Genomic DNA, 27,788 nt, shown 5'->3' with positions numbered 1-27,788 from the left:
CTCTTGAAAGTGTCATTGTGGCTTTTTCAGAATTAACCAATCACATTCAAACTATGATACCAATTTATGTTTATACAATATGAGCATCCTTAATCATTTCTAAATGTGCTAATACAGAAACATTAAAGTCTTTGTTAATCATTCATAAAGAGTTGTAATTTAGTCATAGAAGTCTGACAGTAAAATTAAATCTGCAATCTCTAGTTCAAACCAGACTCTTTAGTTGACCTGTAAAGGTATTATATGTAGTTACCATGAGCTTCAATGCCTAACATCTAGCAAATTAGTGCATCATTCTGCTTAAGAAATCACATTTTTGAGGGAGTTATTTGTTTTCACCCTATAATTGGTGTTAACAAGCTAATTAATTGCTTATAATGAAAGCGTACACTCATTTTAAACCCAAATTTTAAATTGTCTGTTTCACACATTCAAATGACTTGATAACACATTTTTATATGGTTCTAAATTTGATCTAAACCGAATTAAAACAACAAGATAAAAAACCTCAATTTGCAGTAAGGCTAGAGTGGGACAGGACATGGTTAAATAGCGACACATGCAGGCTTAATCCCGCTATGTAAAAAGGCAAAAGTGAACTTTAAACTCTTAATGTCAGCTGACCAGAAAAAAGAATTGTGTATGGGGACCCGGCTCAACTGGATCAAGAACATTACTTGCAGTTCTTAGCACACACTCTCACACACATGGTAAATCACTTACAGTACTGGCTAGCATAGTTATTTTAGTCATTTCTTTCTCTGCTTTTGATATGTAATTTAACTTCGCTTAAGGCGGAGGAGAGAATCTAAAATGGAGAGCCAGATTACACTGTAATCTGCCAGTGGTTCTTTTTTCTGGTTCGGCAACAGAGTGCATTTTAAGGCACAGAAGCAGGCAGGCAGGCAGGCCAGGTTGAGTTTAGGAATGTCAGCGCGTTACAGGGTGGTGTAGAGAGAGGGACGGAGCCAAACAGAGGAGGGACAAAGAGCAGGAGAGGGAGAGCGAGTCATAAATGCAATAATTACAGCTTAGGTAGAAATAAGCAAAGCACTCTGCTCATACTGGCTGCCAGGGTAGCTAACAACAGGACAGAATGAAGAGGACCTAAGCAACATTGACCTTTTTGTTTTGTTGGTTACACTACCATTCATCGCTCCTGTTTGGGATTTATTTGTATTTTTTAAATGAACATAATCACTGAAGCCAATCATTTCTCAGGATGGATTTTCTTCTGGATTCTGGCTGATTAGAATGGATTACTTTCAGACAGTTTGCTCCAAGTCTTACTGAATTTTCTTAGCACACTTGAAATTGAGATCTGTGATACATTCAGCATGTCTGTGGCTGCTCTGTTTCGGGGCAAGTGGGGGACAAAATCCCAGGAAAGCCCTGACAAGCATCCCACCACTGTGGTGCTCGCCAGCCACGAGGAAGACTATGATGACGACGATGATGAATCCAGGGTGGGCCTGAGCAGAGAACCTATTCGCAGAAACTCTCGCTTTTACCGTTCAATGAGGAGGAAGAGAATGGCTGCCTCTGAAAACTCAGAAAGTAAGAAAACATCAAATCATCTAGTTATCTAGGATGTTGATATTAAATGTTGCGTTTGTACCTAATGGACACAATACAGTATGTCAGACATTTCAGCCAGTGTTTCTCAAAGTGTGGTCCATGGTAGCACCAATGGTTCCCAAGACACCACAATTAGTCCATGAGCAATTCAATATGAATTTTTCTTTAATTTAATTTAATTTCACACAAGTACAGAAGAACATTCAAATGTGTAGCGAAACAAGCTTTAAGTAACAATTTCTGCTTTAGTTTTTTTGTTAATGTTTTTGCACATCCTTGAAATTAGATGAGGTCCATATTCCCACAAATTAGGATATTTTCCAAAACACAGCTTTTCATCCACATGCAAAACACGCACATAAATACACCTGACATAGATACACTTACATACATAGATATAGTCACACTTGTTTATATCGACCAGCTGTTCCTTCATCAGTAACTGTTTGAAAAACAAGTCTAATTTAGTCTTTTTAAAGGGAATGTCCTATTTCCTATTGTAGAAACGAACATCCTTCTGTTGGAGACATTATACTCTCCATACTCTACATAAGGTTTCAAATAAGACGCCATGTTGTGTCGCACTGTATCACTGTGAAATTGACAAATACTAAATGAGGAACAGGGTTTGCCACGTATTCTCCTGTAGCGTAAATCTGTGTTCGTGCAACCTGAGTAACCTGTTGGGTTAAAATAACACAGTTGTCTGAGTAATACCTAATTGTTACAATCTCGTCATACTAAGTAAAAATAATTAGGAGTAAATGTTTAAATTGAATTGAACTAACACTAAACAACTATCAATTTAAATGATGCAAATGCTTTTTTTGTTACTATTTTACTGTGTAAAGAAACTATTATTTTGAACAGGTCTTAAACATTTTCACTGAGTCGCACCAAAGTGTTTAGGCTTGGACTTTTCCCAGCATAGAACAAACCTCCAAGGGGTTATAGGGTAATAAATACATAACAAGACAGGTATGCATTAAAAAGGCAGTACAAGTCATAAAAAGCAACAAAGCCTGTCAAAATGCATTGTCAGATCTCTTGATAAACTTGTTGATTTTGCACACAAGTACAGAGAAGTGGAAGTGCTGTTGATCAAATTATTTTTCAGTGAAGTCAACTTTCACTCGATAATAAACCAAAAATATCAAATTGTATTTGGTACATTTTGCTGCTTGGGTGGTGACAAGAACGTTTTCCCACACTTTAATTTGACTTTTTGATGCAATGAGAAAATGTTTTCTTGGACAGCAAAGAAGCTATTGAGTGTATGTTTTTCACTCTACATGTTATGCACTGATGACAAATCACTAACAGGTTCATGCATATTTTTGATGCTAATTTTCAGGGAGTGTCTCCATTCTGCTGCTATTTAACGCCCTAATGTTTTAGTACAAAGGAATATGAGGGCCAAACTGAAAATAATAAATACAATACAGACTTAGTGCTGTTTTTAGACATGGTCTTTACATTCGTGAGACAATGTTGTCATTCGCTTGTTAATATTGTGATTCAGCTTTCAGAATATTCTGACTTACTGTTGTTGTTAGGACTGTTGTTATACCCATAGTTTTCTCGTCCTTCCCATGGTGGCTCAACCCCTCTATCCTGTTTTCTTTAGCTTCCCTCTGTCCCTCTACTCTGTCTCACTCGCTCAGTCTAACTGGCCAAAGCAGACAGTTACCCAACAAAGCCTGGGTTCTGGGTTCTGTTCAAGGTATCATCCTTAGAGGGAGATTTTCCTTCCGGCTGTTGCCAAATCCTGGCAAATGTGAGGCTCAGTATGTCATATAATACAGCAAATGAATGAATGAATGAATGAATGAACGAATGCATGAATGAATGAATAAATGAATGAATGCATGCATGAATGGATGAACATATGCATGAATGGATGAATAGATGAATGAATGTTCTCATACAGCTGCAAATACTATATTGTAATGCTTCTCCCCCCAATTTTATTCTCATGATAGTAAAATTTTTTACAGAAACTTAGACGTAATTTTTAACTAATATTTCCTCTACTGCATTTTATCATGTAAGAAACAAAGCAGGCATTTAAAGGAGGTGAATCAGTGAATAAGGGTGATCAAGGAACCCGCAAGAGTGAAAATATGGTTCATTTATTCATCTGTAGTTTTTAAAATGTCTTTAATGCTCTTTTTTTTTTTTGCTTTAACAAATCAAGCACTCAAAATAATTTGTACAAATTGGTCTTGCAAGAATGCTAGCAAACACAGATATGAGCACATTGCTCCAGTTTCATTGACTTCCAGTTGAGAATCGATTACAAGATTTTACTTGTTTTTTAATGCTCACTGTATGTTTGCAACATGCTCACTATACTCCAAACAGACCCCTTATGTAAATCCCTCCTCCATATAACACGTACATTCAAAATCAGATTAAAGTAGTTTTAGTTATTATAGTCCAACACTGTGGAACTCTTTGCCTTTGGAATTCAGCTCATCTCCAACAAAATCTTCCTTTAAATGTAATCTTAAATCTACATCTATTCTCACGATCTTAGAATAATTTGTTGTTTATTCACTTATGTCTTGCTTTTTATCTTGGAGCACATAGGGTTTTTCCTTTGCTTGCCATATGAAATGTGCTACACATACAAAATAGACATTATGTTTATTTCAAATTTAATTGCATTTTCTTCATTACAGCCAATAAAAAAACAACACATGGAATTGCTTTTTGAGATGTAAGCTTTTTGTTTATTTTTCACACAAATTAATCATCAAATATGTAAAACAGAACAAGATGACTTCATTAGCCGTTAGGGGTGTTGATTACGATCTGATATCGAGATGTAACACATTATTGTATATTTCAACACAACAGCTCAGTGGCCTGGTGGTAGAGTGTCCGCCCTGAGGCTGGAAGGTTGTGGGTTCAAACCCTGGCCGGGTCATACCAAAGACTATACAAATGGGCCCCAGAATTAAGGGTTGGAATTTGGGGGTTGGATCAACAAGTGATTCCCGAGCACGACACTGCTGCTGGTCACTGCTCCCTTCTCCCCAACGGGATGGATCAAATTCTCATGGGGATAGGTTAAATGCAGAGGACAAATTTCACCACACCCAGACGTGTGTGTGACGATGATCATTGTGACTTTAACTATTTAATGTGTTGTATCTGTACCTCTATGTTTGGAATACAGTGAACTGCTGCTCAAGTGCCCTCTCGATCACTGTGATAAAAGATTAACATTGAATTGTATCTCTTTTTTCTTATACACTAAACTATTTTTATTCAGTTTATTTTTTTTCATGGACAAACTGGAATTTTCTTAATAAACAAATTAAGCATTGTTTCATTTACTAAATGTTGCAACAAGACTGAACAAATGGCTGCACAAAATGGAGTCATAATTGTTCTCTCTTTGTAAAATAGTTCATTTCCTTACATTCCTGGAGAAAACATCTGTCGAGCTGATATGGTGGAATAATATTGAGTTCGAAGCATGCAGTGCAGTCACTTACTGTACTAGGTGACGTGCATTCAAGTTCATGCTGACTGCCCTCCCACATACACTCCCCTCCAAAAGTATTTGAACAATGAGGCCAATTTCTTTATTTTTGCTGTGACCTGGAAATTAAAGGTGAATATGGTGACTTTGATATAGACAAAATAGCTTTAATCTGATCAGAGTTTGAATCAAATTCATAATCGGAATCTCAGTTTTTACACACTAAAATTATTATTGATCCAATTAGGACTTGCATGATTTTACCCACAAGATTTTTTTGGCACGTCAGCTTTTAATAATTGTTATAAATCTTAAATTGTGTAGATAATTCTAGTCATGAACATTTATTACATAGATGGTAATTTTTTGCTTGAGTTTAAAACGTCCTATAGTCTTAAAATGCAATTCACTTTTGGTGCTGACAGAAGGATGTAAATGGCTGATGCGTCTGAGACGGACTGCTGCATTCTATGCTATAGTGGTGGCAAACTGCCCTGTCTGACAGCAAGTTAGAGAACGTTGGTGTTTAGTTTTTCTGGCTCACCTTCCCCAGCCCTGTATGAAACTGCATGTTTTGGAGTGTGAACAAATCTGTTCTTCCTGAAAGCTTTTGCCTTTCCATCACCAGGGTAATCTATGAGTCAACTGTCCATAAAATCCAAGATTGTAACTTATTCATCATTCTTTATTGCTTGAATAATCAATCCATCCTACATCCTCATAACTTGCATCTAGCTAGCCATCTAGAAAGCTACCCAGTGTCTTTATGGATCCTCTTAACAGTAACACCGTTAACAGTGTTCAGTGCCAATTAAAAGAAAAAAAAACACGTTACATTCTGTTATTGTGCTTCATTTCAGTCATAAGCCTTTTCTCCCTCTCTTTCCAAACCATGTGGAACTTTCACCCTTTACAAAAGGTTCTTCCAGATCTGGAGTGGACAACACCACATCACCAAACTGTTGTTCTAATACTCCATCACCCCATAAATCACCGGAACTGTCTGCGGCTGGTCGGTGAGTTGACTTATCACCTTGACTATCAAAACCAATACCAAAACAAATGTGCATGTTGCATGTTGAAACAATGCTGGTAGACACGCAGTGAAGGCCATTAGATTGTCACTAAAACAAACTCAGTTTGGCATTTTCAGTTTTACAGTATATCGGACACGATGTGAGAGGTGCGCAAATTGTGAGTAAATTTGTCTTTATCAGATGAGCCAAAAATATGTGTGAGTAGATCATTTTTCATTGACGTGTAACTTTTCATTTAAACAGTAAATGTTAAATGTTGTATACTACATAGCTGTACGAGTATATTTGAAAAAACTAGTGTGGTAACAATAATGTAAAATCACCTTCTTGTTATGACTCGTATGTAATTACCAATCACATACCCCGTGTTCTTTGAGATATATTTGTTGACAAGTGCCTTCTAGGCATGTATGTGAGTGCACATTCCTTTAAAAGATAATAAAAATTCCAAAGGAGTGGAAACTATCTAGATATCGAATAACTAAAAAAAATCTCTCTATTATCTCGTTATCTATTTCTTTTCTCTCTTTCTCTCTTTCTCTCTTTCTCTCTCTCTCTCTCTCTCTCTCTCTCTCTCTCTCTCTCTCTCTCTCTCTCTCTCTATAGATGGATGGACGGACGGACAGACAGACAGACAGACAGACAGACAGACAGACAGACAGACAGACAGACAGACAGACAGACAGACAGACAGATAGATAGATAGATAGATAGATAGATAGATAGATAGATAGATAGATAGATAGATAGATAGATAGATAGATAGATAGATAGATAGATAGATAGATAGATAGATAGATAGATAGATAGATAGATAGATAGATAGATAGATAGATAGATAGATAGATAGATAGATAGATAGATAATATCTATAAAAATAGATAACTAAAAAGTGTCACTTGGAATTGTGGATATTGGGAATAAGCTCAACAGTATGGTCAGTTATTCTATTGTATTATTTACAAACAAATTGTCTTGTCGTAAGCAGACCTGTTTACAGCTTTGCTGCGGTTACTTTAAATTGAACATGTTTGTGAAGCTATCTGCCTTCAGTTTTGTTTTAGGTCACTGAGTAAGCCCATAATTTAAAAAATACAGGATACATCATAGATTAGTACATGCTCATGTTAAACTCTAAAATCATTCTAGTGTAAATGTACGTTTAAAAGGTGGTGTTTACCAACCTTCCAGTCCAAGGTTTAGAGTACTTTAACTGTCACCCATACTCAAGTGTGATTGGGGGTCCAGCTCACCTGCGACCTTTACAGTCTTCATTATCTTTGCACAGCGGTATATAAATTGTTGAATGGACAGATCTACATATATTGTTCCATATGAATTTTGCATCTTCTCTTCGTAACCCTTCAATACACTATTGGTTGAAAATACAGTTTTCAAAACGTCATGCTTAAAAAAAATGCTAAGAAGTTTTCTTATGTAATGGTTGGCTTCGATTGTTCTTATCTGTACAGTAATATCAGTTCATTGGCTATAGTTTTTGGCTGATGAATAAGCAAAATAATGAATCAAGAAAAATGTTGATGTGTTCAAACCCTACCATCAGTGACACATTATGGTTATAGTGTAAAGAGGTGAAATTCCAACAATCAGTTGTGTATATATGGCTAGACTTCTAGCACGTCCATGAAAACAAACCAACAAATATACAGATAGTGAACACACTTTGCTTTGGAATTTCTGCTCCAAGGATGACTTGGATAGTTATTACTCTAAAGTGGCTTTTGTGTTATGAAATGTTTGTTTCTGATTTTACCACATCTCCGTCATTCCAGATCTGTGTTGCCAAGCAATGGAGAGGCCAGCAGCAGATATTATTCTTTGTACAAGGATGCTGTGAATAAGGAAAGGGGAAGTGTGGGAGGAGGGAGCGTGGACATATCTGCTACCTCCTACTACCACCACAGTGCTTTAACGTCCGACTCAGTCTCATACCGGACTCACACCATTCTTAGTGGGGACATTAGAAAGCTGTCTGAGCAAACTACTGCAGCCTGCACTGTACGCGACATTGGAAGTAACATGAGTTTGGGAATGCCGAGCCCTGAGGGAGCAGACCGGGACAACTATAATCACAGGTTTGACCAAATTACACTAACAGCACCGGATATAGGCAAATAATTAAAGCTTGTGGGTTTTCTGCTACAACTAACTAATCTAAAAACCAGCACACAAAGAAAATAATGAGCAAACATATAGCTTTCCCGCTATGTCCATCGCATCTGAAAATTCAGTTTATTAAACAATCATATATTGTACTGCTTGAGAGTGAATGTCCATGAGAAGGAATACACAAATTATGGTGTCTGCGCTATGTCATAAAAACTTGTCCTGTCACCTTATTTAAATTCATACATTGACTGACACAGGAATATACCTGTTTGCATGCTTCTCTTAACAATCATCTGTCTGCTTTTTTTTCTTTCCAGGCTGCTGAACAATGGAACTTACTCTAAACCAATGAGCCTCAACATTGTCAAAAACATCGGTGAGATCACTAATCACTTTACAGTCATCCCCTCTAGGAATACCACAAACTAGACTCTTAATTGACTTGTTATACTTGTTAATAATAGTAGAGCTGGTGTCAGATGTAGAACTACTGCCCCTGGGTTAAAGGTTCATTTAGCCATTTATCTTAAATGCATGTTTCAGGTTAAATAATGCATGCATTTTGTTTTAATAACTGTAAAATGGCAGTGCCTTATTGTTGTTTACACATGCATGCATAACCACTGTATGCATTTTTCAGCTGCATATTTTTTTCACTCTTATGTAACTTGCAATCCAGTTTGACGCCCACCAAACCAATCTGCAGTATATGGTAGATTATGCAACGCACTCCTGTTGTTTCTAGCCACATTACGTTTTGGTATACACACAGTCAATATACTTTGGGGAAAATGTCAATTCTTATCAGTGAACTTCAAACCCACCTAAAAATTTCTAAAACTTCTAAAAGCTTCTTCAACTCCTACATTGAATGCACAAAAGCAGTGCATCCACCCATTAGGACAAAGCCATTGTCTGACAGCCCTTTATGTTTGGATTACTCAATAAAACCAAAAATAATAGTAGTAATAATAATAATAATTATTATTATTATTGTCATCACCATTATTATTGTAATGTTCTATAACAATAATAATAATAATAATACATATTTTTATTATTATTATCATAGAACATTTCAGTTCCATTCATTAACCTTTCTGTTTTTACACTGTCTCCTTGGCTGTTTCACACTTGTCATTGGGCACTAGGGTCTAGACCAAAGCAGATACGTAAATAGAGTTGGATTATTGTGCTATTTTGGGTTATATTATATTATGGTTATGTTATATACCGTGGAGTTGGATTAGATATGTGCTTCACTTATAATTGACTTTCATAATGCTATGTTTAAAATTGATGGTCAATGTCCCATAACTGAAAAAAGGTTAAGTTAATGTCATATATTATTTTGTCTTCCAGCCTTCTTGTATCAGGAATACAGAGATACATCCAAAAAGCAGGAGATTGAGCAAAGGCGCCAGCGTGAGCATCGAACTCCTTCCACCCTGTTGCCAAAGTCCAATGTCTCTCCCGCACCAGTGTTACAGCTGCAGCTGAGGAACAATGCCCGTGCGCTAAGCTTGTGGCAGAACCTGGAAGTGGTGCAGGCCAGTGGACTACTCACCCAGTTGCCACAAAAAGAAATTATAATGCAAGAGGTGATCAAAAATGCTTTGTAATTGGGATGACTGTTATGAAAGGCACAGCTATTTTTTCCCCATTTTATGCTGTTGTTTTTCATAGACGTTTATTTTTTGATTCTTGTTTTTTGGTTAATGCACAATATATAATTTTTTATAGATATGTATTTTTTATTTGTTTGTTTAGTATGAACTTAACACAATACCAGTACTCAATTTTGATGAACCTGTCTTTATTTACCAATATACAATTTTGAAAGAGGAACTCTTGTTTTTGTGTTATGGCCAGGTCACAATGACGGTATGGCATTTGTTTCTTTTCTGTCTAGGCCATGTTTGAGCTCATTACTTCAGAGGCATCGTACTACAAAAGTTTGGAGATTCTAGAAACTCACTTCCTACGTAACCCTTCTTTAATCAACAACCTCAGCCAATCTGATATGCACTTTCTTTTCTCCAACATCGAAGAAGTCATGAAAGCCAGTGAACGGTAGGATGATGCTTTGCTTAACACAAATTCCTATTTGTTTCCCTCCTATGTAATCCATTCCAACAAAAAGACTTTTCCTCAGTGATAATAATGATTCATTCAAATCTTCTTATGTTCTCAGGTTCCTAATGGATCTCGAACACCGAATCGAGAAGTCCATTTTGATTTCGGATGTTTGTGACATTGTTTATAGCCATGCTGTTCAGCACTTCAGTGTCTTCATCAAGTATGTCATTAACCAGGTGTACCAGGAGAAGAACTACAGGCGAATTTTGTGAGTATTCATTTCATTATTCTTAGTTATCTGTTGGATTCTGTATTATTGTCCTTTCCGATGACGGCTGGGATAGGCTCCAGCGGTTCAGAAAATGAATGAATGAAAAAATGAATGAATGAAAATTGACCCTTATCACTGCAACACGTTCAGTGATAGTTGGTGTTCTAAATTGCACCTGTGAAAATAGTTTGTTTTATTTTGTCCATCAAACCACAATAATCATATTGATTGAAAAACAACGTTTTGTTGTAGATGCTATTTTGGATACATACTCTCCCTGGGGCTGGGCATTAATTGACATTTTATTATATACCCTGTATAGATCACTGTATGTGTATATGGGTATCGTTTTTTAAAATATAATTTAAATTGGCCAATTTGTTGTTGAAGGCATGGCTCAAGTGGTAGACTGGCCGTCTCAATGTTGTGCAATGGATTCTCAGTGTTTATGACCATGTCAATGTGTCCTTGAATAACATGCTGAACTCCCAGTTGCTCCTGATGCCTTGTCATCAGTAAAAGATTGAGGAGACAGTTTTAAAGGGCTTTGAGTACCTCAAAGGTAGCAAAGTGCTGTACAAGTGTAGGCCATTCACCATTTCCAATTTAGTATCTATAAATAATTTTTACTAAACGGGTGTTAACACTGGGTGGCAACAACACAGAGAAAAACGATAATGAGCAGTAATAGAAATATTAAACATTACATGTAGTATAGTTGGCCTAAGTGTTACTTCAGTGGCCCTCGTTTTCAATTATTTTTGTTTTATGTATTGCTGTATATGCCAGTAATGTACAATATTTATTGATAAATACTTTCACTGCATTTTAGATTTAAAGATGGTGTATTTTAAAGTGATTATTTGTGTTGTTTTGTTGAGGTGGGAGTGTATGTCACTGATCTGTTTAATTGCATTGACTGGACATAGCTGATCTGTCCCTTTTACACTTCGGTCGCTTTGGCAGATATGTGGAATTTATCCACAGTTGGAGGTCTGATTTATCCAATTTCCTGCGTTTTCTTTTCTTTATATTGCCATGCTGCTAATCCTCCTAAAATTGGTGGTTTTGAACAATTTAATGCAAATCCAGCAGTCACGCCAATACTTTTTTTGTCCTCTTTGAGTCTTTTACCCCTCTCACTCTACTCCACTTTAAGTACCTGAGATGCCAATTGTTCCACTTTGGTCGGTTTTATTCATTTATTTTTATAGAGTAGTTGTTGTTCTAGTGAATATGAAAATGTTCCAAAGAGGATGGAACAACATATAAGGTAGATTACAGTAAGTCATTAACTGCCAGCCCTCCCAGTTTGACACAATTAGTACAAAGTATTTACGTATACTGTAGCTGCCTGTCAGCATCAGTGAACTAATTAACTTGGAGTTCACGAGTCAATCTATTTCCGTGCCCAGCCCAACTCTATTGCAAAGGGCGGTCTTGCTGTGCACATGGGTGGAGTTTTCTTTCTGTTGGTAGAAATGAGTGTTAGTGCCGTGGGAATGACTGGCGGGTGTGCTGGAGCCTATCCCAGCAATCTTTTCGCGGTAGGTGGGGTACACGCCGAACTGGTCACCAGACAATCGCAAGGGCACATATAGATAGACTATCATTCAGACTCACAACCGCACCTACGGACGATTTGAATTGGTCACTTGGCCTACCATGCATGTCTTTGGAATGTGGGAGGAAACCGGAGTAGAACATGCAAACTCCACTTGGGAAGGCCGGAGCCAGAATTGAACACTGCACCTCTGAACTGTGAGGCGGATGTGCTAACTACCGTGCCGCCCTGATTCAGAAAGTATCCGCTTAAAAAAATAGAGGTCTTCTTTTCATGGGGTCTGCGGTTCACAGTGTATTATTATCTTTTCACATGAAGGCACACCATTGTAACTTCAGGTCAGCCAGAGGCTCAAGGGGTTTATCCCCCCGACAATTAGATTGTGAATATACCTGCATCGTTTTGGTTCTGAAATGTACATTCATCTAAGTAAACCATCCCTCTTTATGTCAGTGAGGAGTTTTTATTTTATTTTTTATTTAGATTGTGAATATACCTGCATCTTTTTATTTCTGAAATGTACATTCATCTAAGTAAGCCATCCTTCTTAATGCCAGTGAGGAGTTTTTATTTTATCTTTGATTGACCAATTGAAACAGCTCCAGGGATATAATCACAGAGAAAAACACCAAGTTCTTGATAGAATTACATTGGGGGTTGCATAATTCAAATGTGACTTGCAAAAATAAATAAATAAAAATCAGTGAGCGTGTGAATGAAACAGGAGTCACATTTGTCTTAATAAGACCAGCTTTGTTTTTCATAAAGACAACTGTAAAGGGTGTGGTTGCCTGTGAATTTAGAAATGCACTGTATATTGCTTCTCATCCAGTACACAAAAGAGACAGTGAGATTTTCACACAAGACTTAGCTCTGACGTGCAGAACCCGAATTCTATTATATACCATAGTAGATTGATGTAAATGGCATCAGTGAAAATCAGTCATTGATTGAGCAATAATTCACGTTCAAGATTCAAGAGTTTTTATTCGTCATGTTTGAGTGTGCCAAACAAGGAATTTTACTTCGGTACATCACAGCCTCTGTTCAGTTTAGTTGTTTAGTTGACTAACAACACTCAGGACATGTGAAAATGACAAATATTCTCAAACATCCCCTGATCTTAAACTCCCAGGAGGGCAAGGAAAAACTCAAAACTCCAACTAGGGGAAATGAGAAACTTTGAGAAGGGACCACAGATGGGAGGGTCCCTCTTCCAGGATGACCAGGCTGCAATAGATGCAGAGAGGACACATAGTACAAACAGTGTAGACAATTCACAAAAGATGTGGAGAGCTGGATGTTATTGCACAGCAATGACTCTGAGACTCTAAGTGGTGTGAGTTCATCAGAGCAACAGCCTGGGGGAAGAAGCAGTCTCTGTGCATGACTTAATGCATCTGTCTTAAGTCTTGTCCTAATCAATAACTAATTTATGCTGTACCCAACTACCCATCCCAGGATAGGCAACTTCCTTGTAATCCTAAACAGGATCTGTGGAATACAACATGGATAGATGGATAGATAGATGCATTTAGATAGATGCATGCAGTTCCATCTTGATACATAGCACATAGTCAAGTGTCTCCGTTTAATCAGTCTACGAAAGAGATGAACCACTGTCTTCTATTAAAGTATTCAGGCTGACTGACAGTTTTCACTGAAACCGATACCAGCACAGTGTACACAGGATTGTCATTAAAAACAAATTTTGTGCTTTCTGTCTTGCTTGTACTGGTAGTTTGATACATTTTGCTACAGTAGTGTTAAGAAATCAAACCAGTATTGCTTGTTGACATATTGTCTTCGCCAATGTCTTTAACTCTTCTTAATTGCCTCTCTCCTCTCTTTTATATACTTGGCAGGGTGTTGAAATTAGTTTGCCAGTGTTTCTCACAGAAATTATATCGTATATAGTCACCATAATGAGTACAGCTTCATTAGTCTTCCCTTTGAAGTTTTGTAAATCAATCAATCAATCAATCAATCAATCAATCAATCAATCAATCAATCAATCAATCAATCAATCAATCAATCAATAAATCAATCAAGTCTGTCTATCTGTCTGTGGTGCAGGAATGTTCTTATGTAACACTCAATATACTAGCTAATGTTATGGCTTAGGATTGCATGGCTTCTTTTGGTCTGGTACGCTGGTTAAAAACTGCTGTTCAATTCAGACGTTTCAAAAATTTGACCGACTTTGTAAAATAATTATTCTCTTTACAATATCTTTAGCACTGTAGTTCAACATAGAACTACAATAATAATAATAAAATGTAGTCAACTTAATAGCTGTCTATATCTGTCAGTCAAAAATAATGTGTTGTGTTTGTAGAGACAGCTGTTAACGTAAAATTTGTTTGTGAGTGGAAAGATACAAATTTCATACTATAACATAAAACCTGGCTAAAGGTATGAGAGCCAAAGAGCCATGAGCTATGTCTGTGTCCTTTTTTCTGAACTGGAAAAACGAGGTTTGACAGCGAGTGACGTTTACTAAATATTCAGTGGATCTGAATGGTGTGTAGTTTGTTTTGGTGTCACTGTTGGTTTTGGTGTCACTATGGCGTCACCACAATGGGAAAATTACTCTTGTATTGTATGTGCTGTTTAAACTAGACTGTATCAGTATTTGCCAATCAGTTGAGTACTTTTACACGTTCATTCACAGAGAACAGAGGAAAAATAAAGCAAGCTAAAGACACATTGCACAGATGATTTAGTCATAAGGCTGAACAGCAAAGGGGAAATAGAGAAAGGGAGTGGTCTGGAAGAGCCGGCTTTTAAAGTCAAAGGCGCACCTACCTGACAGGTGTGTTTGACCTCACGCAGTGAAACTGGAGCTGAGGAAAGATTGTACACAACAGATTGTACGGAACCACATTGAACCTTGCTCCCTTAATACCGTAAATGTGGGATAATGAATAACTTTGTGGGTGTTTATCAATGATAAAAAAACAAAACCGCAGTTGTTTGAATTTGATGTGGAACCTGTGAAGGTGGGGGGGAGACAGAGAGAGAGAGAGAGAGAGAGAGAGAGAGAGAGAGAGAGAGAGAGAGAGAGAGAGAGAGAGAGAGAGAGAGATGATGTATGGTAGCAGAGTGTTGCCATGTGCATCATCCATTGAACAAGCATCTTTTTTTGTATTGACGCAAAAAAAAAAAACAGTTACAGGTGGTGCCACTAGCTAGCTGTAATTACTAATACTAATGACTGTAGTCACATTACCACCGAGTGATACACCCATAATGCTGCACCTTGATATGGGTCGATTTTCCGTAATGGGTGTGACACCAGTGTTAGATCAACATATGAGATTGCTGCACAAGCTGGATAAGGAGTGTGACGTTGCAGCTGTGTGACGTGTAACTCAGCAGTGAAATCAATAAATAAAACTTTTCTGTGCTACAGTGACTCAGAGCGAGGGCAATTTTAGCTAATAGGAGATACTACATATGAAAAACAAAACAAACATGAATTTGGTCTTGCTGTGTAAAGTGATAAATCTGAATAGGCATATCAGCTCGTTTCTTAATCAGCACAAAGCTCATACTCTTGCAAAGTATGTGGACAAAATTGTCAGTGGTCCAACGTTAATGAAAGAAATAAAAAAGGAAATCAACATTGTTTTTGAAATGTCACTCAACAGAATTAATTTAAAAAATAAACTCATGAAAAAGGCCTGTCCAAAATCATCGGATCCTTGGTACATAATTACCGTAATTTTTGGACTATAAGTCGCTCCGGAGTATCAGTCGCACCAGCCATAAAATGCACAATAAAGTGAAAAAAAACATATATAAGTCGCACCGGAGTATAAGTCGCACTTTTGGGGCAAATTTATTCGTCAAAATCCAACACCAAGAACAGACATGAACGAGCAACAACAGGCTAAACGGGTATGCTAACGTGACATACACACAAACGAAGAGCTGAGAACGGGCCTGACGTAACATTCAGAGTTATTCTAATAACTATTACATAAATACCACGTTTATAAAACCATCTGTGTCACTCCAATTCATTAAATCAATCGATCGTCCTTTATGTAAACAATGCCGCGTACGCGCGCCGTCTGACTCGTCGTGATTTGCATTTCTAATTATTCCACAGATCCATATAACGATATATAAAGTATATTTCAAAGAACTATTATATTACAACAATATTATCAAACCACCTGTGTCACTCCAAATCATTAAGTCCATCGATCAAATTCCTCGTCCTTTGCAACAACGCCGCGCGTGGGCCCTGACGTCAGCCTCGTTGTTATTCAACAGATCTAGTATATACTGTAATTTTCGGACTATAAGTCGTGGTTTTTGTCATAGTTTGGGTGGGGGGGCGACTTATACTCAAGAGCGACTTATATGTGATTTTTTTCACAAATTTTCAAAATTCAAAAATCCGCGATGGAGTGAAACCGCGAAAAACGAACCGCGATGTAGCAAGGGATTACTGTAATTTGAATTTCAAGTGACGTCAGCAGCGCGGCGGTTGTTTACATAAAGGACAAAGATTCAATGACGAAGATGACGTAGGGCCCCACGTACTACCGGCATCATTAGCAGCTTTGTTTGTAAGTGACACGGAGGACGAAGAGTTTGAAGGATTTAATGATTTGGAGTGACACAGAAGGTTTGAAAAACTATTATGGCTTTTACGCACGCCCAGTCCTACTCGACGCGAGCTCTCTTTCACCTCCGTGGATGGAAGTCGGGGGCCGGCGCTCGTCCGGGTGGCTGTCCGGGGACGGTGGATGGGGCTCGGACATGGCTTTTACGCACACCCGGTCATACTCTATGGCGCTTTCTTTCACTTCCGTGGATGGAAGTCTGGGGCCGGCGCTCGGCCGGGTGGCTGTCCGGGGACGGTGGATGGGGCTCGGACATGGCTTTTACGCACGCCCGGTTCTATTCTATGGAGCTTTCTTCCACCTCTGTGGCTGGAAGTTCAGTAGTTGTTGCCTCGTTGAACTCTTGTTTTGTTAGATAATAATACATCGCGGTTCGTTTATCGCGGTTTCCCTGAGTATCGCGGAGTATAACTCGACCCCCCACCCGAACTAAGAAAAAAAACGCGATTTATAGTCCAAAAATTACGGTAGGTAGATTATCCTTTACCTAATATTTTGCTCCCCACAAACATCTGAGGCAAATTCTGGAATTAAATAAATTTCATTCAGAGTTGTGCACTTCTCAGCAGATGGTTTCTGCCAATCTTCCAAAAAAAAAAAAAAAAAATAGCCCCACATGCCATGGGTTTGACAAGTTCTTCTTCCAGACTCCATATTTCTGCTACTTCCACATATGTTCAATAGGATTTACATCAAAGCTCAAAAAGGGCCACTTCAAAAAAATTCAATGTTTTGCTCTGAGCCATTCTTAGGTGTTTATAACTGTGTTTTGGTCATTATTTTGTTACAAGTCTTTCAAGTTATGTCTTTTGAACTTGGAATATTATTATTATTATTATTATTATTATTATTACTGCTGTATTGTTATTTTTGTTACTATTATTATCATTTTTATCATTATTATTGTTGTTATTGTTGTTATGTAAATTTGTACTCTGTTTTTTTGCTAGTTTGATTGATAAATCTTGTCGCGTCTCATGAGATTTTCTCTCAAATGTATGCATCATTCAAATTAGCAAACGGTAATTGCTGCAGCTGGGTACACAAACTGCCTTTTTCTTACTGAAGGAAATGTAGCAATGTTGTGAATTACTCAGAGATCTTTTTCTCAAGCATGTGGTACCATGAACATTTGTGTCTCTCCAGAGAGGGGAACCAGGCATTCCGGGAGACGATGGCAGTATTGGAGAAACATCCATGTGTCAGAGGGCTGTCCTTTACATCGTTCCTCATTCTTCCGTTCCAGAGGATCACAAGACTCAAGTTACTCGTTCAAGTGAGTAGGCTTTACTGATTTGAATTAGAGCCGCAGACATAGTTTCGAAATATCACTGTTCTTTTTTTTTTTTTTGCTAACTGACTTTTCTCACACAGAATATCCTGAAAAATTCTGAAGAAAATTCTGAGAGGGAAGCAAGTGCCATTAAAGCTCACCAGCAACTAGAGAGGGTAAACATTAATATTTGCAATGACACCAGTATCTGTTTACAAAGTCATTGAATGAATGACGACATTAGTGTCACATTAACAGGGGCTTATTGATTTCGTAATAAATGTGTGGCCCAAGCCTGTCAAATGTTCTCACCTAAACAACTTCTAAACATAAAGTGATGTGATATAAGGTTTACGTGGACTGGATAGCATCCTGTGTAAAAAAAAAAAAAGTCAAGATTGTGATTGTACTGCATTATATATTTTATATACTCGACATTCTGCAGCAATATTGATATTACTTCACAGTATATCATAACTCTCCATGCTGGCATCTCGATGGAATGGATTTTGTGATTGGCTCTCTGTATCTGTGTACATGTATGGGACCAATAAAGTAGAGTGAATCATTTTTAAATACAGTTGACCTACACACATCCAACACAATCTGTATTCTGACATTTTTAACCTGTCAAATGTTCCTCATTAGAATGGCAAGAAAAGAAAAATCCATAACGTGCAATAAGACATAGACGAAGTATCATTCATTTTTATGTTTAAATGAAGAAACAATATTTTTAAGCAAGGTACTTCCAAAATGCAATGAATTTTAATGACTCTTTACCTGCAATTATTGAACTCAAGTTATAAGGAATAATGTTACATTTTGATTCACAATATTGTGTTGTTAGATTCTTACAGGAAATCACATCATTACAGTTCCCATATCGTCTGCTAATATGCCCTTATGGCTATGAGAAGAATAGCATCAAAGGAGAGAAATCCCATGACATCCTTGCTTAAATAGATTTTCATTTTATAAATAATATATTCTTGTATCCCTACTAATACAATACATTATAGAGGAATTAACGTTTTATTTTTTTTATTGCGACTATGTGACATCAGTACCAAACATCACACGTAAAACTTGCGACCAACAATAATGATTGTCTCTGAGCATTTACAAAGTGCAATTTAATCATGTCGCAATAAGGCATCATTAACTAGAAATAAAATGAAAATAATGACATTTTTCAATTGATCTAGAATGATATTTACTTTTTGTGCGTGTGTTTCAGATTGTGAAAGAGTGTAACGAGGGTGTCCGCAAAATGAGTCGCACAGAGGAGCTTATCAGCATTGAAAAGACATTAGAGTTTAAATCCAAGGTAAAGTGTACTGTATCTATCGTTTGGCATGTTTCTGTTGTTTACTGAACTAATTTCACTCCTTAGCCTTTCATGCATTTTCTACCGCTTGCCCAGTTTATGAATAAGCTGAAGCCAATCCTAGCTGACTTTGGGCGACAGGCACGCAGAGACCAACAACTGTTCACAATCTCTTATTCACACTTACGGGCAATTTACAGTCTTTGGCTAACCTTACATGAGTGTTTTGGGAATGTAAAAACATGCAAGTATGGGGGAAGTGCAAAACCTAGACAAATTATATGTAAAGTGTCGTGTGTCACTCTTTTTTTGTTATGAAAATAGAAGCTGGAATAACAGAGACATTTGTGAATAGATAGAAACTGTAGAAGCAGAGGGCGTGACTGTTGTAAAGCAATAAAAAGTGTGGCTGTTGAAACATATCCAGCATGCAAAACAAGGAGAGGACTGCAAGGATTTGTACATCCATGAGATGTTATGTGGATTGTGATACAATGAGCGAGGCATACGACTGCCTACTTATAAGAATAAAGACAGTTAGTGTCATTCTGCTTGTCAAGGGAATCATCAGAGATTCAAAACATCAGCTCGGTTTCTTCTTTCTGTATCATAATATTCAGGCATTGGGTTTCTCTGCATTTTGTCCTAATTCCCCCCTTTCCAAAGTCTAAGAAAGAAGTACTCTCTCTTTACTTAGAGCTTTGCTAAGTAGCCGAACTTTGGCTGATTATGAAAACAGCTAATATCGATAAAGATATAATTCATTCTCCAATCTCCATCATGTAGCTTTCAAAGTGATATCTAGAAAGAATTATTCTCTGAATTCTCAGAAAATTATTGGAATACTGCTGCATGTAAACGCAGTGTCTCTGCATATACACATGCAAATAAACTCCCTTCAATGCAAATTGAGTCGCACTGTATGATCACTCTCCAGTGGGTCCAAACTCATTCGTGATGCTGTGACGTAGGCCTGCTTTGCAGAGTCATATACTGTATACCTTGCTTTCTTCATCTGTAGTCTGTGCCCATCATCTCCCACTCCCGCTGGCTGCTCAAGAAGGGTGAGGTGCAGCTCATGGCAGGACCCAAGAGCACCAGGACATTGCGAAGCCGTAAGCTATACCAGCCCGTCTTCTTGTTCCTGTTCAACAACCTGCTGCTGGTCACCAAGCGCAGCTCGAGGTAAGCATCCATTAAATCATTGTTACATGAAAGACAGTCAGTCACTCGCTCGCTCACTCACTCACTCACTCACTCACTCACTCACTCACTCACTCACTCACTCACTCACTCACTCACTCACTCACTCACTCACTCACTCACTCACTCACTCACTCACTCACTCACTCACTCACTCACTCACTCACTCACTCACTCCTGAACAAAATGGCAATTTCTTTCTAGTGGAGACAAGTTTCAGGTTCTTGACTCCTGCACACGGGCTATGCTGAGGACTGAGGATATGGAGGACCAAGGCCAGATGCTGGCCTATGTCTTTAATCTTAAATTGATGGAGAACCAAGAGGACCGTGCCGTCAGCTACATGCTCAAGACTGCAAGCATGTAAGGTTTTGTTTCCCATGTTGGAAAAATTCCTGCCATTTTCACATGGATGCAGTATTCCTACATCCATTGATCTTCTGCCACAATTTGTTGACATTAACTGCATATTTAATACCAAATTTACAATTGTTCTGAATGCAAACTCTAAAACACTCCATCTTTTGTAAATAACTGTTGATTCTTACTTTTATAAACCAATTTTTTACTTTTACAGTGCAAGTTTGGCGTGAGACAGTCTGTGTACAATTAGAGCAGCACAAGAGTGGGCTAGACTGAGTTTTGGTATTTTCACAAGCCAGACCAACATGCCGCATTTTAAGGACAGTTTGTGCCATTGTGGCCATGAACACAGCCAACTTGCCTTACCGACAATTGAAGTGACTTCTCTCGTTCCTTTTCTATGCATTGTGTGAGCTGCTAGTCATGCTTGAATCGACATGAAGGAAGTAGACTTTGTTTTACTTGAGTCCTGCGAGATCTTGAGGTGCAAAGTATCTCTATAGGGAACTTCCAGTCGACTTTTCCTGACGAGTGACATCAAGTAGACGATAGGGAAGTCACAGATCTGTGAAGTGGGTACTTGGAGACCACATTGCACTTGGATCATACATGGCCTTAAATATTCACCTCATTCTCTTCTCCATAGCTTTACTCCTAGCAGTGGGATTATTTTAACAATCCATGATAAACATGATAATAATAATAACTTGGAGAGTGCTTTCCATCCTAATTGAACATGTCAGCAGAGCTCAGAATCTGTCCGCCTGCACTGCTATCAGATTCACCAAAAGTGCCTTAGACTCCCCTCACCAATACTTACAACTGCTTCCAGCAGGCACAACATTTTAGTCTTCTTATAGACACCAAATTCTCTGGTGTGCCAGATGCATGGAATAGGAACGAACTTCAGAACACCAAAATACACAGTATGATGAAGAGAGAGGAACCAAATTTCCAAACAAATGCATCAAGGCTTGTGTCAAAATGAAAACAGAAATGTATTCATATTAAAAACAGAACAACAGATAATGAATTAAGAAAAAAAACAAGACAATAACTTTTTCACTTCATGCAAATAAATGCTAAATAATTAACCAAAGGAGGCGGCTCGGTGGTGCACTGGGTGGCACGTCCACCTCACACTTAGGAGGGTGCGGGTTCGATTCCACCTCCGGGCCTCCCTGTGTGGAGTTTGCATGTTCTCCCCGGGCCCGCGTGGGTTTTCTCCGGACACTCTGGTTTCCTCCCACATTCCAAAAACATGCTTGGTAGGCCGATTGAAGACTCTAAACTCTCCCTAGGTATGAGTGCGAGTGCGGATGGTTGTTCGTCTCTGTGTGCCCTGCGATTGGCTGGCAACCAGTTCAGGGTGTCCCCCGCCTACTGCCCGATGACGGCTGGGATAGGCTCCAGCACACCCGCAATCCCCGTGGGGACTAAGCGGTTCATAAAATGGATGGATGGATTTACAGTGATACCTCATTTATTGCTAGAGATGTGATCCAGAACCAACCACAAAAATCTAAATTCTGCAAAGTAGAAATATACATATGTATTATTAAGGTATTTAAACACGCGATATAAACACACCACCTCCTGTGCTTGAACCCAGTCACATCCGCAGTGACACACATTGCCCAGAGGCACGCCCCGCGCTATTAATGTGTGTTTCGATGCCGTTCACCTGTTACTTATAAAGCCACGAAGAACTGCGTTTGCTAAAGGTGAAGCGCAAAGTGGCAAGGGATCACTGTATTTTTTTTTATCCTTTATTACTTTTAGTCTTACAGTTACTTGTCTTGAACTATCTTTTTTACAAACAGATGTTTGTAGGCTGTCCATTAACAATTTTCATTCATAACTTGCCGACTTTGATGAAATTTTAATTTACTGTTTTTACATACGGCATATGAATCCCTAAATGATCAATACCATGTCTATCTATCCTCAATATTTTTTATTCGGATTCAAAGCCTTATTGAAATGAATCTCTAGGAAATTCTGCAATTTGCCCCAAAAGTTCGACTTATACTCCGGTGCGACTTATATATGGTTTTTTTTCACTTTATTGTGCTGGTGCAATTTATACTCCGGAGCGATTTATAGTCCGGAAATTACGGTAATTCAGTGTTGACTTTGTTAGCACAGTGTTAGCTTTCAGTTGTTGAGCCAAATGATCAACTTGCTGCAGCTGAAGCACCAACATAGTCTCATCTAAAGCTCGCCCCATTTACTCGTGTAAAGTAACGATTAACACCTTGGGGCATGACTAATACCTGGCGTGTTCATTATTTGTTTTTGCGTTAGCTTGCTTTTTGAAATGCTATGGAAGTTACATTTACTGTAATATTAAATCGCTTGTGAGTTCTTAAGGTTTGCAACAAAAAAAATATTGCAGGTAGAAAATTGCTTAATTTTGCTCATTGTCTTGGAAAGGGGTGCTCTGGTTTTAACTTTGCCAGTGTGGTTTATTTAACAGTTACCTTACATGACTTTATGATTCCTTTTAGTTTCCAGATCAAAGTTGGACGTTGTGCCAATTTGCATGTTGGAGAGTACAACACGCAAAGTTTAGCTCGACAAATGAAATCCTTTTGGAAACCAAACTTAATTACTGACTAGTTTGTCGACATTTTTTCTTATTCTTCTGGGGTGCAGCATTTCAAGTAGCAAGTAGTTTTCCCACTTGAACTCTACGTACAAGGGGTGTGGCACTCTAGGCGGCACCTTCTGTGTTTCTTAATGTTCAGGTTTTTCACTGATCACAGTTGTGCTGGCTTACTCTCAACTGGTCTTGATCAAAAATCCAGAGACCGCCCTGTCTGAGACCGAGACAAGACCGACTTAAAATACCTTTGGTTGCGAGACGAGACCGATACTCTTCAAAAGTGGTCTCAAGTCCAGTCTTGAAACCAAGACTGATCTTGAGAACTACAACACCACTTCTGACAGCATCACATTTATCTTTCAGTCAATAATGCATCACCCTGCGCATTGACTCACCTTTACACTTCACATTCTAGTTAAGGTTGTTTTTTTTTCTCAAGTTTCTCACACATTACAAATTGTTGGGATTTTGTGCCATTTAATTTTAGTGGTTAAGTATCAAGTAAAGTCTGGAGTCATTGCTAATCAATGGAATCCTGTGAACAGGAGCGATAAGCTTCGATGGATGAGTGCGCTGACTCCAAACCCACGCACTCGTTTTATGTCGACCAGCGCACACCAATCAGGTGAGATATCGAATTACATAATCGCTTACAGTCACATGCAAATATGATGCTATTAATGCATCCCATTTGTTGGGATTTTAGACTCTTTGCAGGTGCAGTGTATTCAGTCCTACTCCTCTCAGGAGCCAGATGAACTCTCTATTGAGATGGCCGACGTTTTGAATCTCTTGGAGAGGACAGATGATGGTATGTGGCTTTACATTGCCTTCAAAAGCATTTCAGTTACAATGAGTCATTGAGCATCTTTATGGGTTGCTTCCAGGCTGGATGATGGGGGAAAGGCTCCATGATGGCGAAAGAGGATGGTTCCCAAGTCGACTTGTGGAGGAGATCCAGAGTCCGGAGGTTCGAGCTCAGAACTTGAGAGAAGCATTCAAGGTTCATCATGCTCAAGAGGCTGGTGGAGCCTTGCAAAGTGGAACAAGGATTGGCTTAAGAGCAGGAAGACCCATGCCGAAAGTCTCTAACCTCTTTAATTTGTGGAATGATCCCATGGGAAGGAAGTAAAGCAGAGCACTTGAAGAAGATGCATGTGCAGAAGCATTGAGTCCTTGAGATCTTGAATTATGGGCAGATGACTTTCAAGCTTTACTTTCTTGCTGTCAGTAGCCCCTTTTTTACAGATTGCGCACAAATTATGTATCAGAGCTATAACAGAAGAGCTGGCACGATCCACCATTGCTTTTTTTGTGTAGAAACCAATAAATGCACGCTAGTGTTACTGGCTCTGTAGGAAAATCGATTCATTTTACATTTTTAAAAAATTCCCAATGGCAACCTTGCCCCCGGTCATTACTTTTTTTTTTTTGTAAACTGGCCAGTAGAAAGCTGGCCAGTTTACTAAAAAAAATATATATATATTACAAAATGCCTATGTATGCTATGTATTTAATATTACTCATGCTCTCACATGCACAGACTCATAACAGCATAGTTAACATTTTGAGTTCCACAACAATTTAGGTTTTATTATGTAGCGAATGAATGAGTCGTAAAGTTTAAGTGTGTGAAATTGACATTCGGGATAAAAAGCATAACTGATGCTTATGCATTCTATTCTGGTGAGTGGCTGTGGGATGGCTTGTAGAGGGCTGAGGCCACCCCATGGTGGCGCCCCTGGTTGTTTCCAAGAGAGAACGTTTGTGAGAGTAAAGGAGAGAGTGTCAGTATAATTAGGCTGCCTCTCTAGATGCTGAACATTGTTGATTTGCGTTGGCTGCACCACTTATTGTGTGGTGGACTGTTATGGCTCTGATACTACCTCCAAATGTAGAAAATTGCCAAGATGACTTTGTCCACCCTCATTCTATCTCGTTGCCTTCTCCTACAGGCAATGTAAAAGGGGCTAAGTGATAACAAACTCATCAAAATGACTCAAGTAATGCATGGCTTATAAATGTGCAATGAAGGGTGTTTTTGCCCTTAATGTGGTATGTAATAAATGAAGGATCTATATTTGATAAAGAACTTGTTTGAGGGTGCAAATTTTGTTGTAATTAATTTATTGTGAAGTTACTGTAAATGTCCCTCAGATGCGTGGGCAGGGTTTAACCATTTGATTGTGTTCCTTCATTTCAGAATAAAAATGCATAGCAAATGTTATGAAAAGCATCAATGATTCCCCAAATGTCTGTCTGCATGACTACTGAAAAGAGTAAGTCAGCAAAATGTATTTTGGATTTATGACTCACCAACCGCAGCTTGGTTAGTCTTCCCAAATAGTCCCTCTGGGATGAAAATGTACCAAAATTTAGACCAAAATCTTAAACCTAAAACATTCATATGCACACAAATACACAGATGATAAAATCTGGTTTTATTACAATTAGGTTATAAATGTGTATAAATTAATATGAAGTGTGGAACAGCATGATTGTAAAACCTGTATGTTTCTGTCTGTGTACATAAATGAAGACATTCGAATGAAAACGAGAACAATTCCTTTTTTTAAAATATATGTATATCATTGTTGGAAAAAGAAGTAAAAAAAGAAAATCATCATTGTTGGAAAAAGAAGTAAAAAAAGAAAATCATCAGAGATGTGTTAAGTGTTTTTGTCTTTAGTCATGTTTTGTTTAAACAAAAACTGGTATGGATAAAGAAGGAAGCTTAAAATGAGGTAAAAATGTGCTCATGATTGTTACGCGTATGATGTGTATTTTGTGTATATTACTTACCTTTAATATCGATCCAGACCTATTACAATTGTAAATCAACTGGTTTTAGAAATTCTACTGTTGTCTTTTGATTAATGTGCACATCTTTTTCAGATATTCATTAGGGTAGTAAATGTGTATTACACACAGTACATACACAGACCAGTTGTGAATTTTAACTCATCGCTTGTGACACAACTCAACCCACTAAATGGGTGATCATTCAGTGTAGCTTTGTGATTAGAGTGAGTGGGCCAAACATATTCAATGTACTGTTCTCCCTTGACTGTTTTCCATTCAATAACAGGGCAAGTACTGCAGACTAAATTGATTAAGTGGGAATTAAAACCACATTGCATGCATGGAAGTCAGGTGACTCTATTTCTTAATTTATTATGGGCTCCAGCAAGGCAGCAATTTTAGTGAAGATTAGCGGTGAAGAAAATGGATGGATTACGATAATAGTCATTCCAGTTTTGTGTGAAACTCAAGAAATACTGTTCAGCAAACCGCTGCATACTTGCAGCTCAGATTATTTATTTTGTTTTTTGAATTCACAGGTAGGTTTTTTTGTTGTAGGTGGACTGTACAAAGTCCTCTATGTCATGAATGAGTAGGGCAAGGGCGACCAAATGCAGCTTGGACCAGGGTTTATTGAAGGGATGTGGGCAAATACAGACACATGCGAGACAGAGACTCACAGACAGCAGACAGGCAAACAGAAGTCCACTCGGACACGGAACCGATTCTGCCTGTGGGCCTCCACACAAGACCGGGGGGAAAATGAACGAGCAGGACAGGAACACTAGGCGCAGACACAGACGGGAGACAACAGTAGACACCGACAGGAGACAACAGTAGACACCGACAGGGAGAAACACACGGGTAGGGTTTAAATTAGTGTTGGCTCCTGAGTGAACGATTCGTTCAAAAGAATGAATCTTTTCAGTGAACGAGAGTGAACGAATCACTTCCGAGAGTGAATCATTCTTTTTTCCAGTTCATATGACTTCAAACAGTAAGTGTTAGTGATGCGCATTGAAGCTGGTGCCACTTCGCCGTAAAACAAAACGAAGAATATAATGACGTAACTTCCCGTTCACGAACGAGTCATGGATTACATTTCCTGTTCAACAACGAACGAATCAGTGATTAAACGAATCAGTGAGTGATTTGCATTTCCGGTTCATCGCGAGAACGGATCAGTGAGGGAAAGAATCCTGACTTTCCCGACTTCCCGTTCGTGAACGAGTCAATGGGTGAACTGCCTTTCCGTGCATCAACGGGTCAATGAATGTGTTGAGTCTCCGAGCGTGAACTATGTAAACCAGAATGTAGATCTACGATTTACTTATAGTAGGTTTCAAATAACTTGTATGCATATATATGCCTAAATATTGTTATCCAATATATCGACTGCAGTTTCTCATTAGATTGC

General features: G+C 38.3%; 1 protein-coding gene across 1 annotated transcript; it reads left to right on the top strand.

The window, feature by feature from the left end:
* The first annotated feature begins 1,070 nt into the window (after positions 1-1,070).
* On the top strand, positions 1,071-26,678 carry ngef (neuronal guanine nucleotide exchange factor). The gene is made up of 15 exons (XM_085916850.1): positions 1,071-1,557; positions 5,991-6,087; positions 7,902-8,204; positions 8,556-8,614; positions 9,601-9,839; positions 10,151-10,311; positions 10,433-10,585; positions 17,939-18,068; positions 18,167-18,241; positions 19,306-19,395; positions 20,417-20,580; positions 20,803-20,961; positions 24,115-24,194; positions 24,276-24,380; positions 24,457-26,678. Exons 1-15 carry the CDS (start codon positions 1,338-1,340, stop codon positions 24,699-24,701), a joined length of 2,280 nt encoding a protein of 759 aa, XP_085772976.1. The 5' UTR covers positions 1,071-1,337; the 3' UTR covers positions 24,702-26,678.
* The last annotated feature ends 1,110 nt before the right edge of the window (positions 26,679-27,788 follow it).

This window comes from Syngnathus leptorhynchus, chromosome 7 (genome assembly GCF_054491065.1).
Source record: "Syngnathus leptorhynchus isolate UIUO chromosome 7, UIUO_Slep, whole genome shotgun sequence".
NCBI lineage: Eukaryota > Metazoa > Chordata > Actinopteri > Syngnathiformes > Syngnathidae > Syngnathus > Syngnathus leptorhynchus.
The sequence above is the reverse complement of the archived record's forward strand: the minus strand, read 5'-3'. Positions and strand labels throughout refer to the sequence as shown.